Below are 19,014 nucleotides of genomic sequence, written 5' to 3'. Positions count from 1 at the left end.
TCTTGGTTTTTTTGAGGTTTGGCTGCAAGCCAGCTTTTGCACTTTCTTCTTTCACCTTCATCATAAGGCTCCTCAGTTCCTCTTCGCTTTCAGCCATCAAAGTGGTATCATCTGCATATCTGAGATCGTTAATGTTTCTTCCAGCGATTTTAACTCCAGCCTTGGATTCCTCAAGCCCAGCATGTTGTATGATGTGTTCTGCGTACAAGTTGAAAAGGTAGGGTGAGAGTATACAGCCCTGCCGTACTCCTTTCCCAATCTTAAACCAGTCCGTTGTTCCCTGGTCTGTTCTTACTGTTGCTACTTGGTCGTTATACAGATTCTTCAGGAGGCATACAAGATGACTTGGTATCCCCATACCACTAAGAACCTGCCACAATTTGTTATGGTCCACACAGTCAAAGGCTTTAGAATAGTCAATAAAACAGAAATAGATGTTTTTCTGAAACTCCCTGGCTTTTTCCATTATCCAGTGGATATTGGCAATTTGGTCCCTAGTTCCTCTGCCTTTTCTAAACCCGGCTTGTACATCTGGCAATTCTCGCTCCATGAATTGCTGAAGTCTACCTTGAAGGATCTTGAGCATTACCTTACTGGCATGTGAAATGAGTGCCACTGTTTGATAGTTGGAACATTCTTTAGTGTTTCCCTTTTTTGGTATGGGGATATAAGTTGATTTTTTCCAATCTGATGGCCATTCTTGTGTTTTCCAAATTTGCTGGCATATAGCATGCATTACCTTCATCTCGCAAGATTTTGAACAGTTCAGCTGGGATGCCGTCATCCCCTGCTGCCTTGTTATTAGCAATGCTTCTTAAGGTCCATTCAACCTCACTCTTCAGGATGTCTGGCTCTAGCTCACTGACCACACCGTCAAAGCTATCCCCGATATTGTTATCCTTCCTATACAGGGCTTCCGTATATTCTTGCCACCTTTTCTTGATCTCTTCTTCTTCTGTTACGTCCTTGCCATCTTTGTTTTTGATCATACCCATTTTGGCCTGGAATTTACCTCCGATGGGTCTAATTTTCTGGAAGAGGTCTCTTGTCCTTCCTATTCTATTGTCTTCTTCCACTTCCGCGCATTGCTTGTTTAAAAATAATTCCTTATCTCTTCTGGCTAACCTCTGGAATTTTGCATTTAATTGGGCATATCTCCCCCTATTGCTGTTGCCTTTTGCTTTCCTTCTTTCTTGGGCTACTTCTAGTGTCTCAGCAGACAGCCACTTTGCCTTCTTGGTTTTCTCTTTCTTTGGGATGTATTTTGTTGCCGCCTCCTGAACAATGTCGCGAACTTCTGTCCATAGTTCTTCCGGGGCCCTATCTACTAAGTCCAGTCCCTTAAATCTATTCTTCACCTCCACTGCATATTCCTTAGGAATATTAGTGAGCTCATATCTAGCTGAACCGTGGGTCTTCCCTAATCTCTTTAGTCTGATCCTAAATTGTGCAATAAGAAGTTCGTGATCTGAACTACAGTCAGCTCCAGGTCTTGTTTTTACCGACTGTATAGATGTCCGCCACTTTTGGCTGCAAAGGATGTAGTCAATCTGATTTCGGTGTTGTCCATCTGGTGAAGTCCATGTATAAAGCCATCTCTTAGGTTGTTGGAAGAGAGTGTTTGTTATGCAGAGTGAGTTGTCTTGGCAAAATTCTATCAGCCTATGTCCTGCTTCATTTTGTTCTCCCAGGCCATGCTTACCTGTAATTCCAGGTGTCATTTGACTGCCCACCTTAGCATTCCAGTCTCCCGTGATGAAAATAACATCTCTTTTAGGCGTGTTGTCCAGTAGGTGCTGCAGATCCTCATAGAACTGCTCTACTTCAGCTTCTTCAGCATCTGTGGTTGGGGCATATATTTGGATCACTGTGATGTTAGATGGCTTGCCCTGAATTCGAATTGAGATCATTCTATCATTTTTTGGATTGTATCCAAGCACTGCTTTAGCCACTTTACCAGTAATTATGAAGGCTACTCCATTTCTTCTGTGGTCCTCTTGTCCACAGTAGTAGATCTGGTGGTCAGGTTTCCAGGCTAGCCATATCAATAAGAGGAATAGTTTCTTAGAGATATTTGCAGAACTTCAGGAGTCTGGTAGCATCTTTTCCAAGTAACACATTTTATTAAAAGGCATTAGCTTGCATGATCTACAACTCACTTCATTAGATACCTAGAGTGGCAATACTGCCTTCCTTCCCTTGATTGATTGACTGATTGACTGATTATGTGCAATCAAGTCATTTTCAACTCCTAGCAAACCATATAGATAAAAAGATTTTCTCCATGACTTCCTTCCCTTACCCCAATTTAAATCCTGCATCAGTCTCAGAGCTTTGGGGAATGGACAGCATAGAAATAAATAATGAATAGCCTAGCATGATACATGAATCCACCTTTATAATAGCATATCGATAAAATATATGCTGAACATATGGGAGTGGGAGAATTACTTCAGCACAATATATTTGCAAAGAAAATCTGCTAACCTGAATATAGGGCAGTTTACTATACAGAAACAGGGATCTAAAGACAGAGAAAGTTTATTAGAATTTTATTTATTTTTAATTTAAAAAGTTTATCTGTGTCCCCCAGACTTTGTTCTTGATGGCTGAAAGTGAAGAGGAACTGAGGAGCCTTATGATGAAGGTGAAAGAAGAAAGTGCAAAAGCTGGTTTGCAGCTAAACCTCAAAAAAACCAAGATTATGGCAACCAGCTTGATTGATAACTGGCAAATAGAGGGAGAAAATGTAGAAGCAGTGAAAGACTTTGTATTCCTAGGTGCAAAGATTACTGCAGATGCTGACTGCAGTCAGGAAATCAGAAGACGCTTAATCCTTGGAAGAAGAGCAATGACAAATCTCGATAAAATAGTTAAGAGCAGAGACATCACACTGACAACAAAGGCCCGCATAGTTAAAGCAATGGTGTTCCCTGTAGTAACATATGGCTGCGAGAGCTGGACCATAAGGAAGGCTGAGCGAAGGAAGATCGATGCTTTGGAACTGTGGTGTTGGAGGAAAATTCTGAGAGTGCCTTGGACTGCAAGAAGATCAAACCAGTCCATCCTCCAGGAAATAAAGCCAGACTGCTCACTTGAGGGAATGATATTAAAGGCAAAACTGAAATACTTTGGCCACATAATGAGAAGACAGGACACCCTGGAGAAGATGCTGATGCTAGGGAGAGTGGAAGGCAAAAGGAAGAGGGGCCGACCAAGGGCAAGATGGATGGATGATATTCTAGAGGTGATGGACTCGTCCCCGGGGGAGCTGGGGGTGTTGACGACCAACAGGAAGCTCTGGCGTGGGCTGGTCCATGAAGTCACGAAGAGTCGGAAGCGACTAAACGAATAAACAACAAAGACTTTGTTCTCAAAGGAAGATGGTCTAGACCAGCCTTTCTCAGAGGAAGATAGTCTAGACCAGCCTTTCTCAACCTTTTGACCCTGGAGGAATATTTTTTCAGGCCTCAGGGAACCCCTGCACATTCAGGCTCAAAAACAGGCCAGAAGTTACAAAATTATTATATTTGTTTCATGCATCAGTCTGTATATATGCATTAACAGTGTTCTTAAACTAAAAATAAAGAATGAAACTTACGTCTTTAATGTGAAGTTGCCAGAATTTGAAATAATTTTTCAAATAAATCATGATTTCACAGGGAACCCCTAGTGACCTCTCACAGAACCCTAGGGTTCCACAGAACCCTAGCTGAGAACCTGGTCTAGATTCTAGACTCTAGGTGAAGAGGAGATAATCACTGCATTAAATCTGCCAGAGGGAGCTCCCAAATACAAGTATAGTTGCTCAGCAGGGAAATGGACTGATTTCAATCAAGGCAAATTAAATCACCAAGAACAGATGTAAGTTACTTTTCCTGTTATAAAATTAGTTTCCTGAATAAAGATGTGTACTGACTTGTTAGAACAGAAGCATTATTCAAATCCTTGATTAAGCAATGTAGGGAAGCTGGGGGGCAAAGCTATTAATATTGACCTATTTATCTCCCATCTCAAGGATAGGAGGAAAGCACATTAATACAAGTCTTTCTGCATTTAGGCAGCCTTAACAAATCTAATAAACAAACAAAAAACATGGCTGTGAAGAAGAGCCCTTTGTCTTAGAGGAGAGAATTTTGCACTCCCCAGATTCAGGAAGGAGTTGATCTGTGATAAGATCCTGCCATAGAACAACAGCCCATTCTTCTCTCTTCGACAGTAGGCCCAGGGATTAAGTGAGCAAAATAAATGAAATGAAAGTAAATAAAGTCATTCTGGCTGAAAGGTCACCCGCTGGAAGACTTCAATTTAACAAGGGAGGAAGGCAAAGGACTAAGGGTAGATATCTGGGGACCAGGCAGTTTGCCTCTCTGCATGTATTTTCCTTGTCCAAGGTTCGGCTGGAAAAGATGCTGATGACATGCTTCTTAATGCACCTTCTCCTCTGCCAAGGCTAGGATGGGAAAAAGCAGTTCTATGTGTTGAGACTTTCCTCCCACTGCCAACCTGAACTGGGAAGCCCTGCTCCTGGAATAGCCATGTCTCTTTTTCCAGACCCTAGAAGGCAAGTGACTGGGTTTTTTTTCCCAGTTCAACCCATGGAAATATCAGTATCTTGATCTCCTGGAAGAGATCGATATTGCCATCACAAGTTCAAGCTGCTGCACTGGGCTTCTATCAATGTCAGATGATACTAAGCATTTGCACATACTAGAGAATGGGGACTGCCTCATGAGCCCTGCATGACCCTTTCAAGGGCAAATACTTTTTTAGGTTTATTTTTGTTTAGACATAAGAATATCAATCTCCTGAAAGACTTAAATTCAGTTTTCCACATCAATATTCTATGTCATAACCCCCCTCCCAAAACCAAGAGGCATACAGGGTTTTCTGTCTCTATCACAGCCCCAGCCAAAATGGCCACGGAAGCCCAGTGACTGGATGACAGTGGTGGTGGTGAATTTACAGTTTAGTTAGTAATTGGAAATTTATGATCTGAGAACTGAATATATTGCAGAAGTCACATAATTTGAAGACATTAGGTTATCCATATGGGTTTAGGAAATGGTCCTGTTAAGACACAGATTTCTGTCACAAATGCTAGTCCTTTGTCCAGGGACAAAGCTCAGTTTAAGAGCATATGGTGCAGTAAATAATGCTTTAAATATGGTCAGGATTTTTTCTTGTGCCTCACTATTAGTATCTTCCAAGCACAATAGGACTGAGCCAAATTTGCAGTACAGGTAGCCCTCACTTACTGACCACTTGTTCAGCGACCATTTGAAGTTGTGACGGCACTGAATGAGTGGTACATACAATCGGTCCTTGAAGTTCTGGCCATCGCAGAACCACTGCAGTCATGTGATCTCAATTTGGGCACTTGGCAACCAGCTCACTTTTACGATGGTTGTAGCACCCCATGGTCATGTGATCACCTTTTGTGACTTTCCCTGTTGGCTTCCCACAAGGTCAAGGGGGTCAAGGTCAAAGTCAAGGGGGAAGACAGCAGGGGAGGTTGCAAATTGCTCTGGTAAGTCCCCCTGGCCTCCCTGCACTCGCACGATGCCATGCCCTGCTTCCCCTGGCCTCCTTGTGCTTGTGCTGCGCCACACCCTGATTCCCTGGCCTCCCTGCACTTGTGCAGCGCCACAGCCTGCTTCCCCCGGCCTCCCTACCCTCACTCATGGTCAGCATTGAGTTTCCTTGGGCCTCCCCCACCCCATGGCACCCCCCGCTTCTTACCTGGGACTCCTGCTACTTCCCACTTAACGACCCGCATGTCTTGGGGTTATGATGGCAACCAGGACTGCTGGGATTGTTGTCGCTAAGCGATGAAGTCATGTGATGTCATGCTTTACAACCACATTACTTTGCAACAGCAATCTGGATCCCAACTGCTGTCATAACCTAATGACTACCTGTAGTCTGTTACAAAGAAGGGTATTTTTTTGGAGGATGCAACACGAATTGTTTGTTCACCTGAGAAGGGAGATGCCTTTCACAGCATAATTGGAATCTCCATGCCTAAACATTAGCTAACTAGTTAGTTAATTAGTTACAAATAATATTATACAGCTGAGTATCTCTTGGTGGTTGTAATAAAAAATAAATAAAGTCTGAGATACATTAATTTTTTAAAAAGTTAAAATCAATTAAATCCAACAATTAAAATCCAACAATTAAAAAGTATCCTTACTGTCAGAGTGCTGGAAAGTGTTTGGCCCAAGAGGTCAGAAAAATCACACACCAGGCATTTCTATAAAAATAAATGTATTTACAGAAAGCACAAAAACATATTTTACAAGCTGTGCATTCATACGCACTTGTAGAGGACTGGGAGGAGACTGTGCAGAAAGGAAACTGAAACTAGTAACAAGCACAGGCAAGCTGCCCTCCAGGCAAATCAGGAGCTTTACCTAATATGGTATAATGCCTTTTCACACCCAAAACTAAGGATACTTAAATTTGACCTTCTGACTCTACCAGAGTGATTTGTTACCATAGTAACTTAATGGCTCTACAGCCAAAAGCAGAAAAAAACAAATACCAACACTTACAAGGCCTTACACCCTGTAACTCAGCAGGGATTGCATTCCAAAGAAATGGAACAGTTATACAGAAGGCCTGATCCTAATTCACCATGAGATAAGCTCAGTGCAACTATAGTGAACCTCCTCAGTGAACAGGTGAAATCATATAGAAAAAGGCACTGTCTAGTACTTAATAGATATAGGAGTTTGAAGATAGTATTTTATATTTAATCTGGAAACATGGCTGTCAGGAAAATGCCTTTAGTGCAAGTGTAACATGGTTTCTTTGATTTCTTCTAGAAAACAATCTAGCATCTAACTTAGAGCCAGTTTGGTGTAGTGATTATGGCATTAGGCTGGAAACCGGGAGACTGTGAGTTCTAGTCCTGCCTTAGGCACAAAGCCAGCTGGGTGACCTTGGGACAGTCACTCTCTCTCAGCGATACTCAAGCCTGGAGGTTACTGGTACATGCACAATATTTTAATAGTTTAATCGTTTCTTCCAGGAAGGATGCAGTTGGCACATCATCCAAACCTGATAAAAGGTGCTCTTGGCCACTGCCTCAAACCGGATACCAGACAGAGATTCCAATTCAGAACTGTCCCCAGACCATATAGCTACTCATTCAGGAAAAGTATGACTCACATCCAGAAACAGATGTGGTGGATTCAGTACACTGATAACATCCAGCTCTAAATTTCCTTAGGGTTTCTTCTAACATGCAGAAACTGAAAAGTACTGGAGACAAAATGGGGCCCTGTGGGACAATATATAACAGCTCTGGTTTCAAGGAGCAACTATATCCAAGTGACATCATTTGAAATTACCTAAGACATAGTACTGCAAAGACGTGCCTCCTGTTCCCAGAACATTCAGGTGATCTAGGATACCATGGTATTAAAAGTTACTGAGATGCTGAGAAACACCCAAAGAGTCACTTTCCCCAGGCCAATTCCCCAATAAAAATAATCCACAAACCACCTAATCCATCACAACCCCACAGTGTGTTCTGAAGCCAGTTTGAAATGGATCAAGCTAATGTCTCATCTAAGCAATGGATGAGACCATTCTTTTCTCCTCATATTTGTTTCAGTTTAGTCACTACCTAAAGGTTCACTGAGAGAGGGGAAGCATCTCGAACAGACTGTACCATGAGAGAGGCTACCAATTTAGTTCAGTCCTTTAAAAAAGGTGAAATAAAGACCTACAGACAACATACCAATTTGACACCCTCATGGATAAGTTAAGGTAATAACTCTTGAAGAATTCAAAACAACTGGTTTCTCTTTCTAAAAAGCAATAAACTATTCTTATACATTAATTTTTATTTAATAGGATCAGTAAAAATGTACATTCTCTACACTCAAGCATGACATATAAAGCTGTCCCTTAATATTCTGACTGTGGATTACTGAATTTCATTGCGTTTAGGTGCTGTCAGCAAAAATTAATGTTTAACGTTTTGTCCCTTTCCAAACCTGAGAAAGGGCAGATTCTCATCCCCAATCTCATGCAGAGCTTTAAATAGTTCTGAAGCACAACACAGAGGCAGAGATGATCTCAGCCCTGCCCACCCCCTTTTGGGAAATGGGAGACTCAACAATTTTATATATCATAGAATTAGCTTTACTAGAAAGCAAAAGTGGCCTGTTACTATGTATGCAAACACCCTGTTTAATGTCTGTTTAAAAATATGTGAAAGCAATCTATAGTTCATGTAACTGGCCATAAATCCTCACTATCTTCAGCTTTCCAACGGGCAATTCGCTTGCGCCTTGGTTAACATCTATGAATTTGAATTATTGTGCAGACTCATCAAAATCAAAGTTTATATGATTTAGAAAGCAGCATAGGTACCAACAGCTTATTGTTTGTGCTGACTACAACAGTGAGGATAAAAATCCAGCAGCAGCAAAAAACTTGTAGACAATACTTGCCTGGGTTTCAGGCCTCATTAGTCTTTCCCATGAACAGCATGGATTTTATGGATATTAAACTATTAATAGAAATGTAATTTTTTTAAAAAGTAACATCTACAAATTGCAAGTCTAAGAAATTATAAATATACCATACATCCTTAAGTTAATTCATAGAGAGATATATTTGGTTATAACCCTTAAGTTTAACATTAGGAATTAATTTCATCCAAAGATCACATTTGTTCTCAGACATACATAAAATCTTCCCTATCTTATGCTTTCTTCCCCAGCATTACAATGCACATCTCAGCAGCCAAATGATTACTTGATAAACTGTTATTATTTACTAGATTCCTATCCTGCCTTTCTTCAAGGAACTCAAAGCTACATGCATGGCATTGCCTCCTCCAATTTTACCTCCATAAATAACAACCCATGAGATAAGTTGGCCTGAGAAACAGTGATTCATCCAACATCACTCACAGAGTTTAATATTCTATCTTATTACAAAACTAGTGACTGTTTGACAGGTAATTCGTGTCACAGTAGGAGAAGCAACAGGGCAAGAGTCATGTTCAGGTACGTTAAATTGAGATATGGTAATTCAAACTAAGCTATGAAGTCTAATCACTCCAAAAGCTAATACGAATCAGCCAGAGATAAGATACCTATAAATGTTTTAGTACACTGTACTTTTGCCTCCAGAATTACACTAGTCAAAAATTTAGCAATAATTCAGTTGGCAGGCTATTCCAAAGAAATGCCACATAAACTAGCAGGTGAAGTGCAATCTCAAGGTGTATATTGTGTGCTTATATAACTAATTTGCCACCTATTTAATGTATGTGCTACCTTTCAACAAGGAGTTCACAAAACACTCTTCCACCCTTTCACAAATTATTGTGGCCCTAATAGTTTAGTTTGACGTAAGTATCACTGGGAAAAAAGAGCAGAGGAGTGATTAAACTAAACTGTTGTTGTTTGACTGATGAAATAATTGTTGTTTATTCCTTTAGTCGCTTCCGACTCTTCGTGACTTCATGGACCAGCCCACGCCAGAGCTTCCTGTCAGTCGTCAACATCCCCAGCTCTTGTTTCTGTTTATTTATTTCTGTTTATTTATATTCCATTTCAACATTACAATATCCTGCTACTCACAACTATCAGATTCACAAGTAGCAGGTTTTTTTCAATACTGTATAGTCTGGCATTCAGTAGTTTTGTGCTTACGGAAAGAAATCAGCTGTAGTCCAATATTTTATTTCACTGAAAGTAATATAGAATGAATCCTTTTTGTCCTGATTTTGTATGAATACATCAGTTCTCAGATCTAATTTAAGAAAACATTTGCTCTAGGATACAATGAAAATATGCCATTTGATTGATGAGGTAACCCAATACATCTCTGCCTAATTAGATATCAGTCCCTGTAAGTTCAATGAGACTTCATCAGATAGCAAAATATATATAAAAAAACATTTTCAACTTGAAATGATCTTTGGAGTTATCAAATTGCCTTATGATTTAATAAACAGAAACTTCTTTACTTAAAAAAGCAGGATTAATCAATATAGAAATTTTAAATTATATTTTTATCACCTACTATACATTAGTTTTACAAATAAGGCTGGGGAATAATTTCAAAACATGCAACAGACTGTTGCAGAAAACAAATCCCAAATATAAAAGAACTGTAATTGAAAAATTGGTATTCCAACAAACTACAATAGTTAATAAATTGGCAACAGAGCATTTGCTGCAATAGTTCTTTAAAAGTTAGTTACCTTTTTGTATTATAGGCTGTGTCCTGTGGCGTTTCTTCAACCAAGGTCACATATCCCAGGGTGCAAGTAAGGATAAATAGGACTGTTAAGGTGTGAGCTTGCCTGTTGACCAGGAAAAAAAAAAAGAAATATATCAACTTTTTCTGAAGCACTGTTTATAGTTGGCTCAGTATTTTCACCAACAAAAATTAAAGCTTTATGTGTGGATGTATGCGTATCTGTTTGTATACACACCCACACCCACCCACACGCACCCCTAATGTAAAATGCATTAATAGAGCACTTAAAAGGCAAAGTACCACAAATTCACTAGCTACATACACAAGTTCAGAGGAGTCACCCATCAGTGTCTCCAAAGTAGGGGGTTTTACACCTCTTTTGAAAGGTGAAGAAATGCTGGTTTCCATGGCGAGAACTGTCCAGAGCTTACAAGTACTGAAAAAGCCTTACTTATAGTTGTTGGCTATTTTAACTCACTTAATGAGACTAAGTGGATCAAGCCTGAAAAATAGCTACAACAGAACAATCTATGGTATGATCATCTCAAGCAAGGAAAAGAATAACATCACCTTAAACTAGGCTCACAAGAGAAAAACCATCAAATGCCTCAAAAATATTTTTTCACTCACTCACTAAGTGCATTTGGAATTGCACATTTTATAAAAAGCTGAAGCTTAAAGAAGTCTTCAAAAGCAGTCAATAAAACAGCAGCTGATCATTGAGGTAAAAATAGAAAAAAAAACCTTACAGTAAAGTCCTTCTGAACCAAAACATATTCAGTCTGACAAGGTGATAAAAAAGCTAGGGACTGCCACTAGCTTTTTTTTTTTTAGATTTTTATCTTACCTTTTTTCATACCAACTCAAGGCAGCAAACCTACCAATACTCCTTCAGGAACAAAGTAAAATCAGAATGCTCTCAAAGCCTTCAGAGGTACAGTTTCTTCAAGAGCAATAGAACTACTTTTATATTCTTTAGATTTCACTTTATCTTTTTATTGGTTTTTGCAGGACATCCAACCAACCATGGTGGAATCTGTCTATATTAGAAGAGGACTTCCTCTAACCTAAGAGAGATTATAGAAGATTCTGTCATCTCCACCTACTAAGTAGTATTAAGGAATTTGGTCAACAACTTTCCACCTCATAAAACACCCAGTTTGGGATCTAAAGACTTTGGTATTGCCATCGTTTTCTTGGTCCTCGAATGCTGCACAAACTAACAAAAACATTCGGTCTACAAATACCATCTTAAAACAGCCTGAATTACAAAACAAAAACAAAACAAAAAATCAAAAACAAAAAACCCTTAAAGCTGTAACATCCAACCTAATTTTTGAACTTCCTTGCTTTTACAAGGATCCTCTGCCTTTTACAATGAAAAGTTCCAGAAAATGCAAATGCTTACACCTTCTTTTCTGTCATTTTAGCTGATCCCAATACATTGCCCAATACATTTACTGTCCAACTGTAATGGTTGCCTATTCTAAAACACTACCAGACTCATGAACAGGAATTCAAAGATATCTGATTTATTAAAGAATAGTATGCAGGATCACAGAGAAAGCTGAGAATGATGAAAGAGCGCCAAATTCAAACTAAAAACCTTCGGTGCAAATGAAATCCCTCCCCCTGTAGAATCTTCTCAAGTCCACAATCCCAGGTGCTCCTAACAGTCTCTGATGGTCTGCGGGAAAAGGCCTTGAGCAGAGAACATAACCCAAACACATTCCATTGTACTGATTTCACATACAGAGCTTGGTACAAGGTCTCACAGCAGCTCCCTCCCAAACAGAAACGCGCATCAGCGCCATGGCATGTGAAACGTTACGACGTATAAACTACATTGAATCAGTGAACATGACACCAACCATGGACATTGAATTTCATAATGATAACTGAGAAAACCTCATGTGACAATCTCAGCTGATGGGTTATTCCTTCATTCTCTCTGAGCCAAACTTGAAAGAACGACAGCAGATCCATGTGGAGGCAAGAGTCTCTGATAAAGCCCTAGAAATGTGGTGGCAGCTTTAATGCACAACCTGTACTAGAAGATTGAACTACTTCCTTGACTCACATAATCTCTTCAAAACTCTTTTTCTCTCTTTCAAATGAGTTTGAATACCAGATATTCCCATGGGAGAAACAAAATGGGTTGGAAAAGTTGAAAGGGTAGATGAACATTCTTCCTTTATTTCTTATTTCAATCACATCATTCCTCTTCAGTCTGATCCAGGCTCAGTCATGAAGCTGTGCCAGCTACTTCTACCCTCAACTAAATCATATTAAAAGGTTTCATGTTGTCATACAGGTAGTAGACTCAGTATTAAATGTATGCAAGAAAATATATGTGTAAGTCTGGTTTTTAAAATGTAAATTTTCAGAATCAGTGAGAGAATGTTTCACTTTCCTAGACAAGTGTTTCTTAAACTTTTTTCTCTGAGGACCCCTTCCTACTTTTAGCTTTTGTCTGGGTGTGTTATAGATACTGATATTTACCGTCTTAAAAAATAAAATTAATACATTTGTAGAATATTTAAAAGATTTATATTACAGTGGGTAATACGGGCAAATGTGAAATACCCATGACTGCACGCCCTCACATTCTCCCCTTTATCCTCCCCACCTCCTCCCATCCTCAAGCTAAAGTGGCCCATCCTACCCAACAACAAACAATAGGGGATGATTTAGACTCCACCCAGGCTACCAGGGCTTCTGAAACCACTCAGTACCTAATCTGAGCAGTGCCTCCCCCCCCCCATCAAGGCTACTCAATCCTCCCCCTAGTTATCTCTAGTGGCCCATTCTCACCTGGGCCATTAAATAACTTCACATCCAATAGGCCTGGCAGGCTGGGCCTCATTCCCATCCAGGCCCCACTCCAACCAAACAGTCCAAAACCCACAATATCCTCATCAGTCCAGGTCTTCCCTTCAGGCTGTCAGCCACCATGTTCAAATCAAAATAGTCCTTCCAAGCCCTGAGTCCTACAAAGAGGGAAGAAGCAGTTACCAAGATGGTTGCTAGACCATGTGGCTGGCCAGTTGGCAGCTACAGGATGCAGGTCAGTTCTCCCACAGCATAATTGCCTACTCCTGCTCCCACTGCCACCATCAACCTGGGCATCCAAGTCTTCCAATCATCCAGGACTCCTACTCCCAGGGCCACCACAGCCACCTCACCATAGACCACACTTAAAGGAACACTGTCCTAGACCAAACACTGATGGCCTGTGAGTTGCAATTCTTCAACAAAAGAATGTCAAAGACTCTAATATGAAACTGTTGACTAATCAGTAAATTGTTTTATGTATTTGATGTTCAACTAAAATCATGTTTTGTTCTCCTGCTGGAAGCATTACTTTACCTCTGGAAAGTTGTGTTTCTGCCATTAACTACCACTGTGAACAGATATTAAGCTTAACTTTGTATCTATTCGAATACTATAGATGAAAGGCCTGTTCACAAGAATCCCTTACTGTATATCTTCTATGAGTGAAGATGGAAAGCAGATTGCACTGACTGCATTATCACTGCAACCCGGGTCTACAAACTAAGCAGAAAAGGAAAAGTCCTATGCATTCATGTAAAAGCAGATTTTCATTCCTGATATTTTATGACTGTATGTACGTTCAAGGAGGGGCCAAATCGAATGGTCTTGCTCTTTCTTTCAATATAAATACAATATAAATGAAGCATTAGTTAGAAAACAGCCCTTATACTTTTATTCCATGAACATTTAGATCAGCTATTTACTTTTTTTCTTGAAATTGAAGATAACATTATATTTATCCCCGTTACATCGACCCGTCCCACCCAGTCATGCAGAGAGGGCATGTTACAGACCCCATCTGTAAGAGAATTCCATCTGGCGGGGTCCAGGAAGTGGGCCTTCTCTGCAGCAGCTCCTGCCCTTTGGAACACTCTTCCCCTGGAAGTGGAGAAAGCTGAAGACCTGGCTCTGCCATCTCGCCTGGGGCAGGAAGGGGAGTGGTCATCCTTGGGGATGGCTGGCGCCTTAAAATGGCCCTCATACACTCACAGACTGAATTAGAACTTTCATTGCCATCTAGATTTTATTTTATATTTTTATCTTGTATTTATCTTTATATTTTATGCATTATTTTATTGTATTTTAAATCTTTTACCTTTACTGTAAATCACCCAGAGTCCCTCCTCTGGGGGGAGATGGGCAGTGGCAAAATTCGACAAACAAACAGGAAGGAAGGAAGGAAGGAAGGAAGGAAGGAAGGAAGGAAGGAAGGAAGGAAGGAAGGAAGGAAGGAAGGAAGGAGTTTCATGGATTGGAGACTATTTCACAATATGTCCGTTAGCCTTTAAAGTGCTATAGAGTTTCTTCTTTTTGTTTCAATAAACATGAAATACCTACATATTTCTTAAAATGTATGCTTTATATTTGTACTTATATAATCAGTATTATAAACTAGCTTGGTGCCTAGGTTCTTACAGGACTGCCTTCTCCTGTCTGAATAAGCCCATCTATTATATTCTTCCCAGGAGAAGCTTTTGGTCATACCTCACTTTTGTGAAGTACTATAAGGGGAATGGAGGCACTGCTTCTCAGTTGCCACTCAGGCCCTGTGGGTTACAATTTCTTAGAATTAAAGCTTGTTCTATCTCTTCTAAAGTTCTGGAAGCTACTGAAGATATTTTTTTTCTGAAAAGCATTTGGTTGAATAGTTTATCACCACCTTTAATTGAATTTACTTATATTTAATTCTTAATATTACTCAATTTCATTTTCTTATGATTTGTTTATTTTTTCATTATATTATTATTATTAGTTACCCTTGTATTGTTTAACTTAGTTATTGGTTGTTCTAATTTATTTATATTTATCACAGACACTTTAATTATGATTGCTTCTGTCAGCAGTTTGTAAACTGTCATGGATTTATTTATTTATTTATCTATCAAATTTGTCACCGCCCATCTCCTCCCACCAGAGGGACTCTGGGCGGTTTACATCGAAATAATCAATAAAACAATAAATATATAATAAAATTACAATATATAAAAGTGCACTATATAAAAACAGTTACAAGTAGCTAATAAATATTGATAAAAATAAAGTCCAGATGGCTATGATCTAATTCAGTCTTTGCGTGAGAGGGGCACTTTAGGGCACTACCCAACCCCAGGCATGACTATTCCCCTCCCCGCCCCAAGCCAGGTTGCAGAGCCAGGTCTTCAAATGGATCTGTATTGATTTGGCAGTATAGAAGTAGAATTAATTGCATCAGCCATAAAAAGAAACAAAAAATTTAAGAGAGCTTTTGATAGTTTATAGCAACATTTACATAAAGATAGGTTAATTACAATCAGTAAATTATTCCACTAATGAATTCCAGTTTACTAGCATGAAGTAAATTACATCTTTACTACTCTAGTTGCTTTTTCCATCATCATTGTAACTCTAACTACTACAAATGTAAGAGTATCAAATTTCATTTTTAAATGCTCAGCCAAGTATAAGAATAATTAAGAATAAACAGGGATATCAAAAATAGGAGGCTCAAATGGACACTTCTTTGAAATAGTACTTAATCTATAGGAAAAAAAATCTGATTGCAACACAATATATACTTATTTCCAAGAATAACTACAATATTATGAAATGTTATGGGAAAAAATAACTCAGCAGAAGTTTATAAACTAAGGAACCTGACAATTTTACCCACATTCTCCATTTAAAAGATGGCATAACCCAAAATGTCAGTAAGGGCCAGTTACTAGGTCACTATTTTTGCTACCACACAGTCTGCTCCTAATGTACTCTCTATAATGCTTCCCTGACCTAAGATGAGAGATGGTGTTCCCTAAATCACAGAGCACTGAATACTGCGGCAGTGAGTTCTTAGATGTTGCTGAGTATCAGTGTATCCCTCTTACTGCCAAGATCACAAAGTTCATGTCATACAAAGCCAGTTCAGGTTTTCCTGTTTGCCAAGTTTTTTGCAGAGCTGGACAACTGTGCCCCCTGCAATATGAACCAAACCACCTTTTTTAGTCTACAACTATTTTATTCTCTTCTCTGTAAATGGTGCAGGTAGGAAAAAGGGAGAGTTGGGTGGGAAGTACTGCAAGATAACTGGAAACACACAACTTTCTGCCCTTCTATTTGCAGGAGGCATATTCTGGATCCAATCCATCTAGCTGATGCCAAGGTTTGTGATTAACATACATTATTATTATAAAATTCATGCATGCTTTTTGTGTAAAGACCTACAAGTGCAATTGTAAACACTGTATTTTCTAACCAATGGAGGTGTCACTAATGTAATTTTTCTTATGCGCAACAAGGATTTTAAAACACCTGCTAAAATAAAAGCTGTAAGGAAAAAAAACAGCAGAAATTTACTCTGGCTCACTCAGAAGTTACTTTCTCAGGTAGTGTTCTTATGTACTTTCTTCAGGGATTACTTGTAAAGTAATAAAGCTGCTTTGTCAGTCTTTTCTTTTGGTACAAGTCTATTTCTTTGCACTCTCTCAGCAATAAACATGCTACACAATTCACTTCCTAAGGCTGCTAAACTACAAAATAATTTTACAATCTTCTCCCATTGCTTCCTAAAAACAGACAATTAATGTAGAAAATCTGTACAAACTGGATAAGAGCCAGAATAGTATGAAAGAATTTGGAGAACCACCAGAAACTATTAAGAAAGGACAGAGAACATAAAAAGGTCTTTCCTTTTCCTTATCAGTCCTGGAAAATATTCCCATCACCACTACTGAAAAAAGAAAGGCATGAAGTTAAGCACAGTCTTAAGCACAGTTAAGGGATGCAGTCGCAATGCCCCTTTATTGATGCAGATTAAATTGGCTCATTTCCCCAAGATTTTATTGTATGTTGCAATATCCACTTATTCAGTTTATGACTTCTAGTGATAATCTTAACAGATTCAGGAGCAAGAGAGCAGAAAGAAAGAGGGAAAAATCCTTGAATTGTGGGAATAGTCTAAAAAGCCATTTTAATCAGGTTTAGTTATTGAACTGGTGACTCACTCTTCAGCAGAGTTAAGTTCAGTAACAATATTAGTTCCTGTAAACTTGTTTACATCTTTTGATAGCAAGTGATGAAAAATGGCATCCAAGACAGCAATAGCCATGGAGCCAAGTCAGCAGAGAGCAGGTGAGAGGCAACTTAGAAAAAGGTTTGTCCTGAACGTTATGTTCCGCTGTTTTAGAGAACACACACACAGTTATCAAAAATTAGCCTAAATCTAACTAGAATCAAGTACTAGCTCTAAACCCCTATTAAATCCTCGCCTCTGCTGCTGAGATTTTCAGACTAATCGCCCACCAATCCTTCCCTCCAGATCCAGCCGTTCTGCCACCCTCTGTGCCCTTATTTTTATACACAGTGTCAAATGCATAAGTGCTCATTCTGCCAGCAGGGCGATCCGTCTGAGAATAGGGGCACAGGGAGTAAGGCCGCCCCTCTCACCAGAAGAAAGTGTTGGTCCCATCGTCGTACACCTCGGACTCAGTGCTGCGCCGGTCGCCATGAGTGACGACAGCGGCGTCTGGCGCTGCTGCAGCTGCCACTGGCGGCGGGTCCCCGTGCGGCCCCTCTACAACGAGCAGAGAAGCGCCGTTAGGAGGCAGCAGCGGAGGCGGAGGCGGCTGCCCTTCTTCCAGCGCGGCTTTGCCGGAGGCGCCTCCGTGACTCCTCCGCTCGCCGCGCCTCATAATGATAGGGATCGCCACTCGCGAGGCTCAAGCGATGCTCGGCACGCGCTCCGCTGACCCCTCCGCGAGCCCCATCCGAGCGCCGAAGAACCAAATCACAACAGCTCTCAAAGTACCGCCTCAGCACTCGCTCGTGACCCCGCGTAGGACGAGCTTGAGGGGCGGGGCTACTCTCAGAGGAGACGTGAGAGGCTTCGGCTTCGGGGCGCATGCGCGCGACGAACCTCTCTTCTTTTTCCTCGCTCGCGCGGGCATCATCCAGCAACGGTTTGGAGTTTCTGCGATGGAGCACCTTGTATTGTAGACAATGGAAGCGAACTTCAGTGACAGCAAGCCAACGCAGGATGGTTTACATGGAGAGAAGGACGTCAAGATGGAGCATTTCCTAATGATTGGCTGGCTCGCAAAACACTTTCAGATAGGTTAGGGCTTTGTTGGTGAACTCGGTACGATCACGGTTCTGTGTCTTAAGTAAACCCTGGTACAAAAGTGCAGTAAATACATAAATAGAGGGTGACTGTGTCTAAACACAGACAATATACTCATATTTGCAGGCTTAGTTAAACAAGGACGCGGAGAGGGGGGAGGGTATACCCTTCTGTCGCTATAAGAACAGTTCCTTCAGTAGCGTGGGAGCCTGCCTTTACAAACGTTTAGTGGCCTCCTGCCTATTTTTAAAAGCTCTCTCCAAATGACCACTTCAGCTTTTGGAAAAAGCAATTTATCTTTTTCCCACACAGCAACCTCTGAGCTGAGGGAAGAAAGCAAAGTCTCTGTCATTGGACTAGTAGTTGAGTGAAGATAAAAAAAATCCAAAAAATCCTGCAAAACTATTTTAGAATTAGAAGATACAGCAGTAGAATTTCACTAATGAAGCTGAGGTCCCTGTGCCCTTCACTGACCTGCAACAGGAAGAAATGCAGCTTTTTAGCCTCTTAGTTTAGAGCAGGGATGTATGTTTGAATTTCTGTCCACCTTTAATATATCCAGCACAGAGTACAGTGAAATCTGGAAGATATTTATTGTGGCAGAAGCTCACCCAATATAAACACACCTATTTTTA

At 40.2% G+C, this 19,014-nt stretch overlaps 1 protein-coding gene across 1 annotated transcript in view; it reads right to left on the bottom strand.

The window, feature by feature from the left end:
- Positions 1-18,086, bottom strand: part of PTDSS2 (phosphatidylserine synthase 2) — a 47,904-nt gene extending 29,818 nt beyond the window's left edge. Inside the window, exons 1-2 of the mRNA XM_063289245.1 lie at positions 17,707-18,086; positions 10,235-10,336 (exon numbers count right to left, since the gene is read on the bottom strand). Coding sequence (XP_063145315.1) covers positions 10,235-10,336; positions 17,707-17,951 — 347 coding nt within the window. The 5' untranslated portion in view covers positions 17,952-18,086. The remainder of the gene's footprint in view (positions 1-10,234; positions 10,337-17,706) is intronic.
- Positions 18,087-19,014: the final 928 nt, after the last annotated feature.

This window comes from Candoia aspera, chromosome 1 (genome assembly GCF_035149785.1).
Source record: "Candoia aspera isolate rCanAsp1 chromosome 1, rCanAsp1.hap2, whole genome shotgun sequence".
In the NCBI taxonomy this organism is placed as follows: Eukaryota; Metazoa; Chordata; class Lepidosauria; order Squamata; family Boidae; genus Candoia; species Candoia aspera.
The sequence above is the reverse complement of the archived record's forward strand: the minus strand, read 5'-3'. Positions and strand labels throughout refer to the sequence as shown.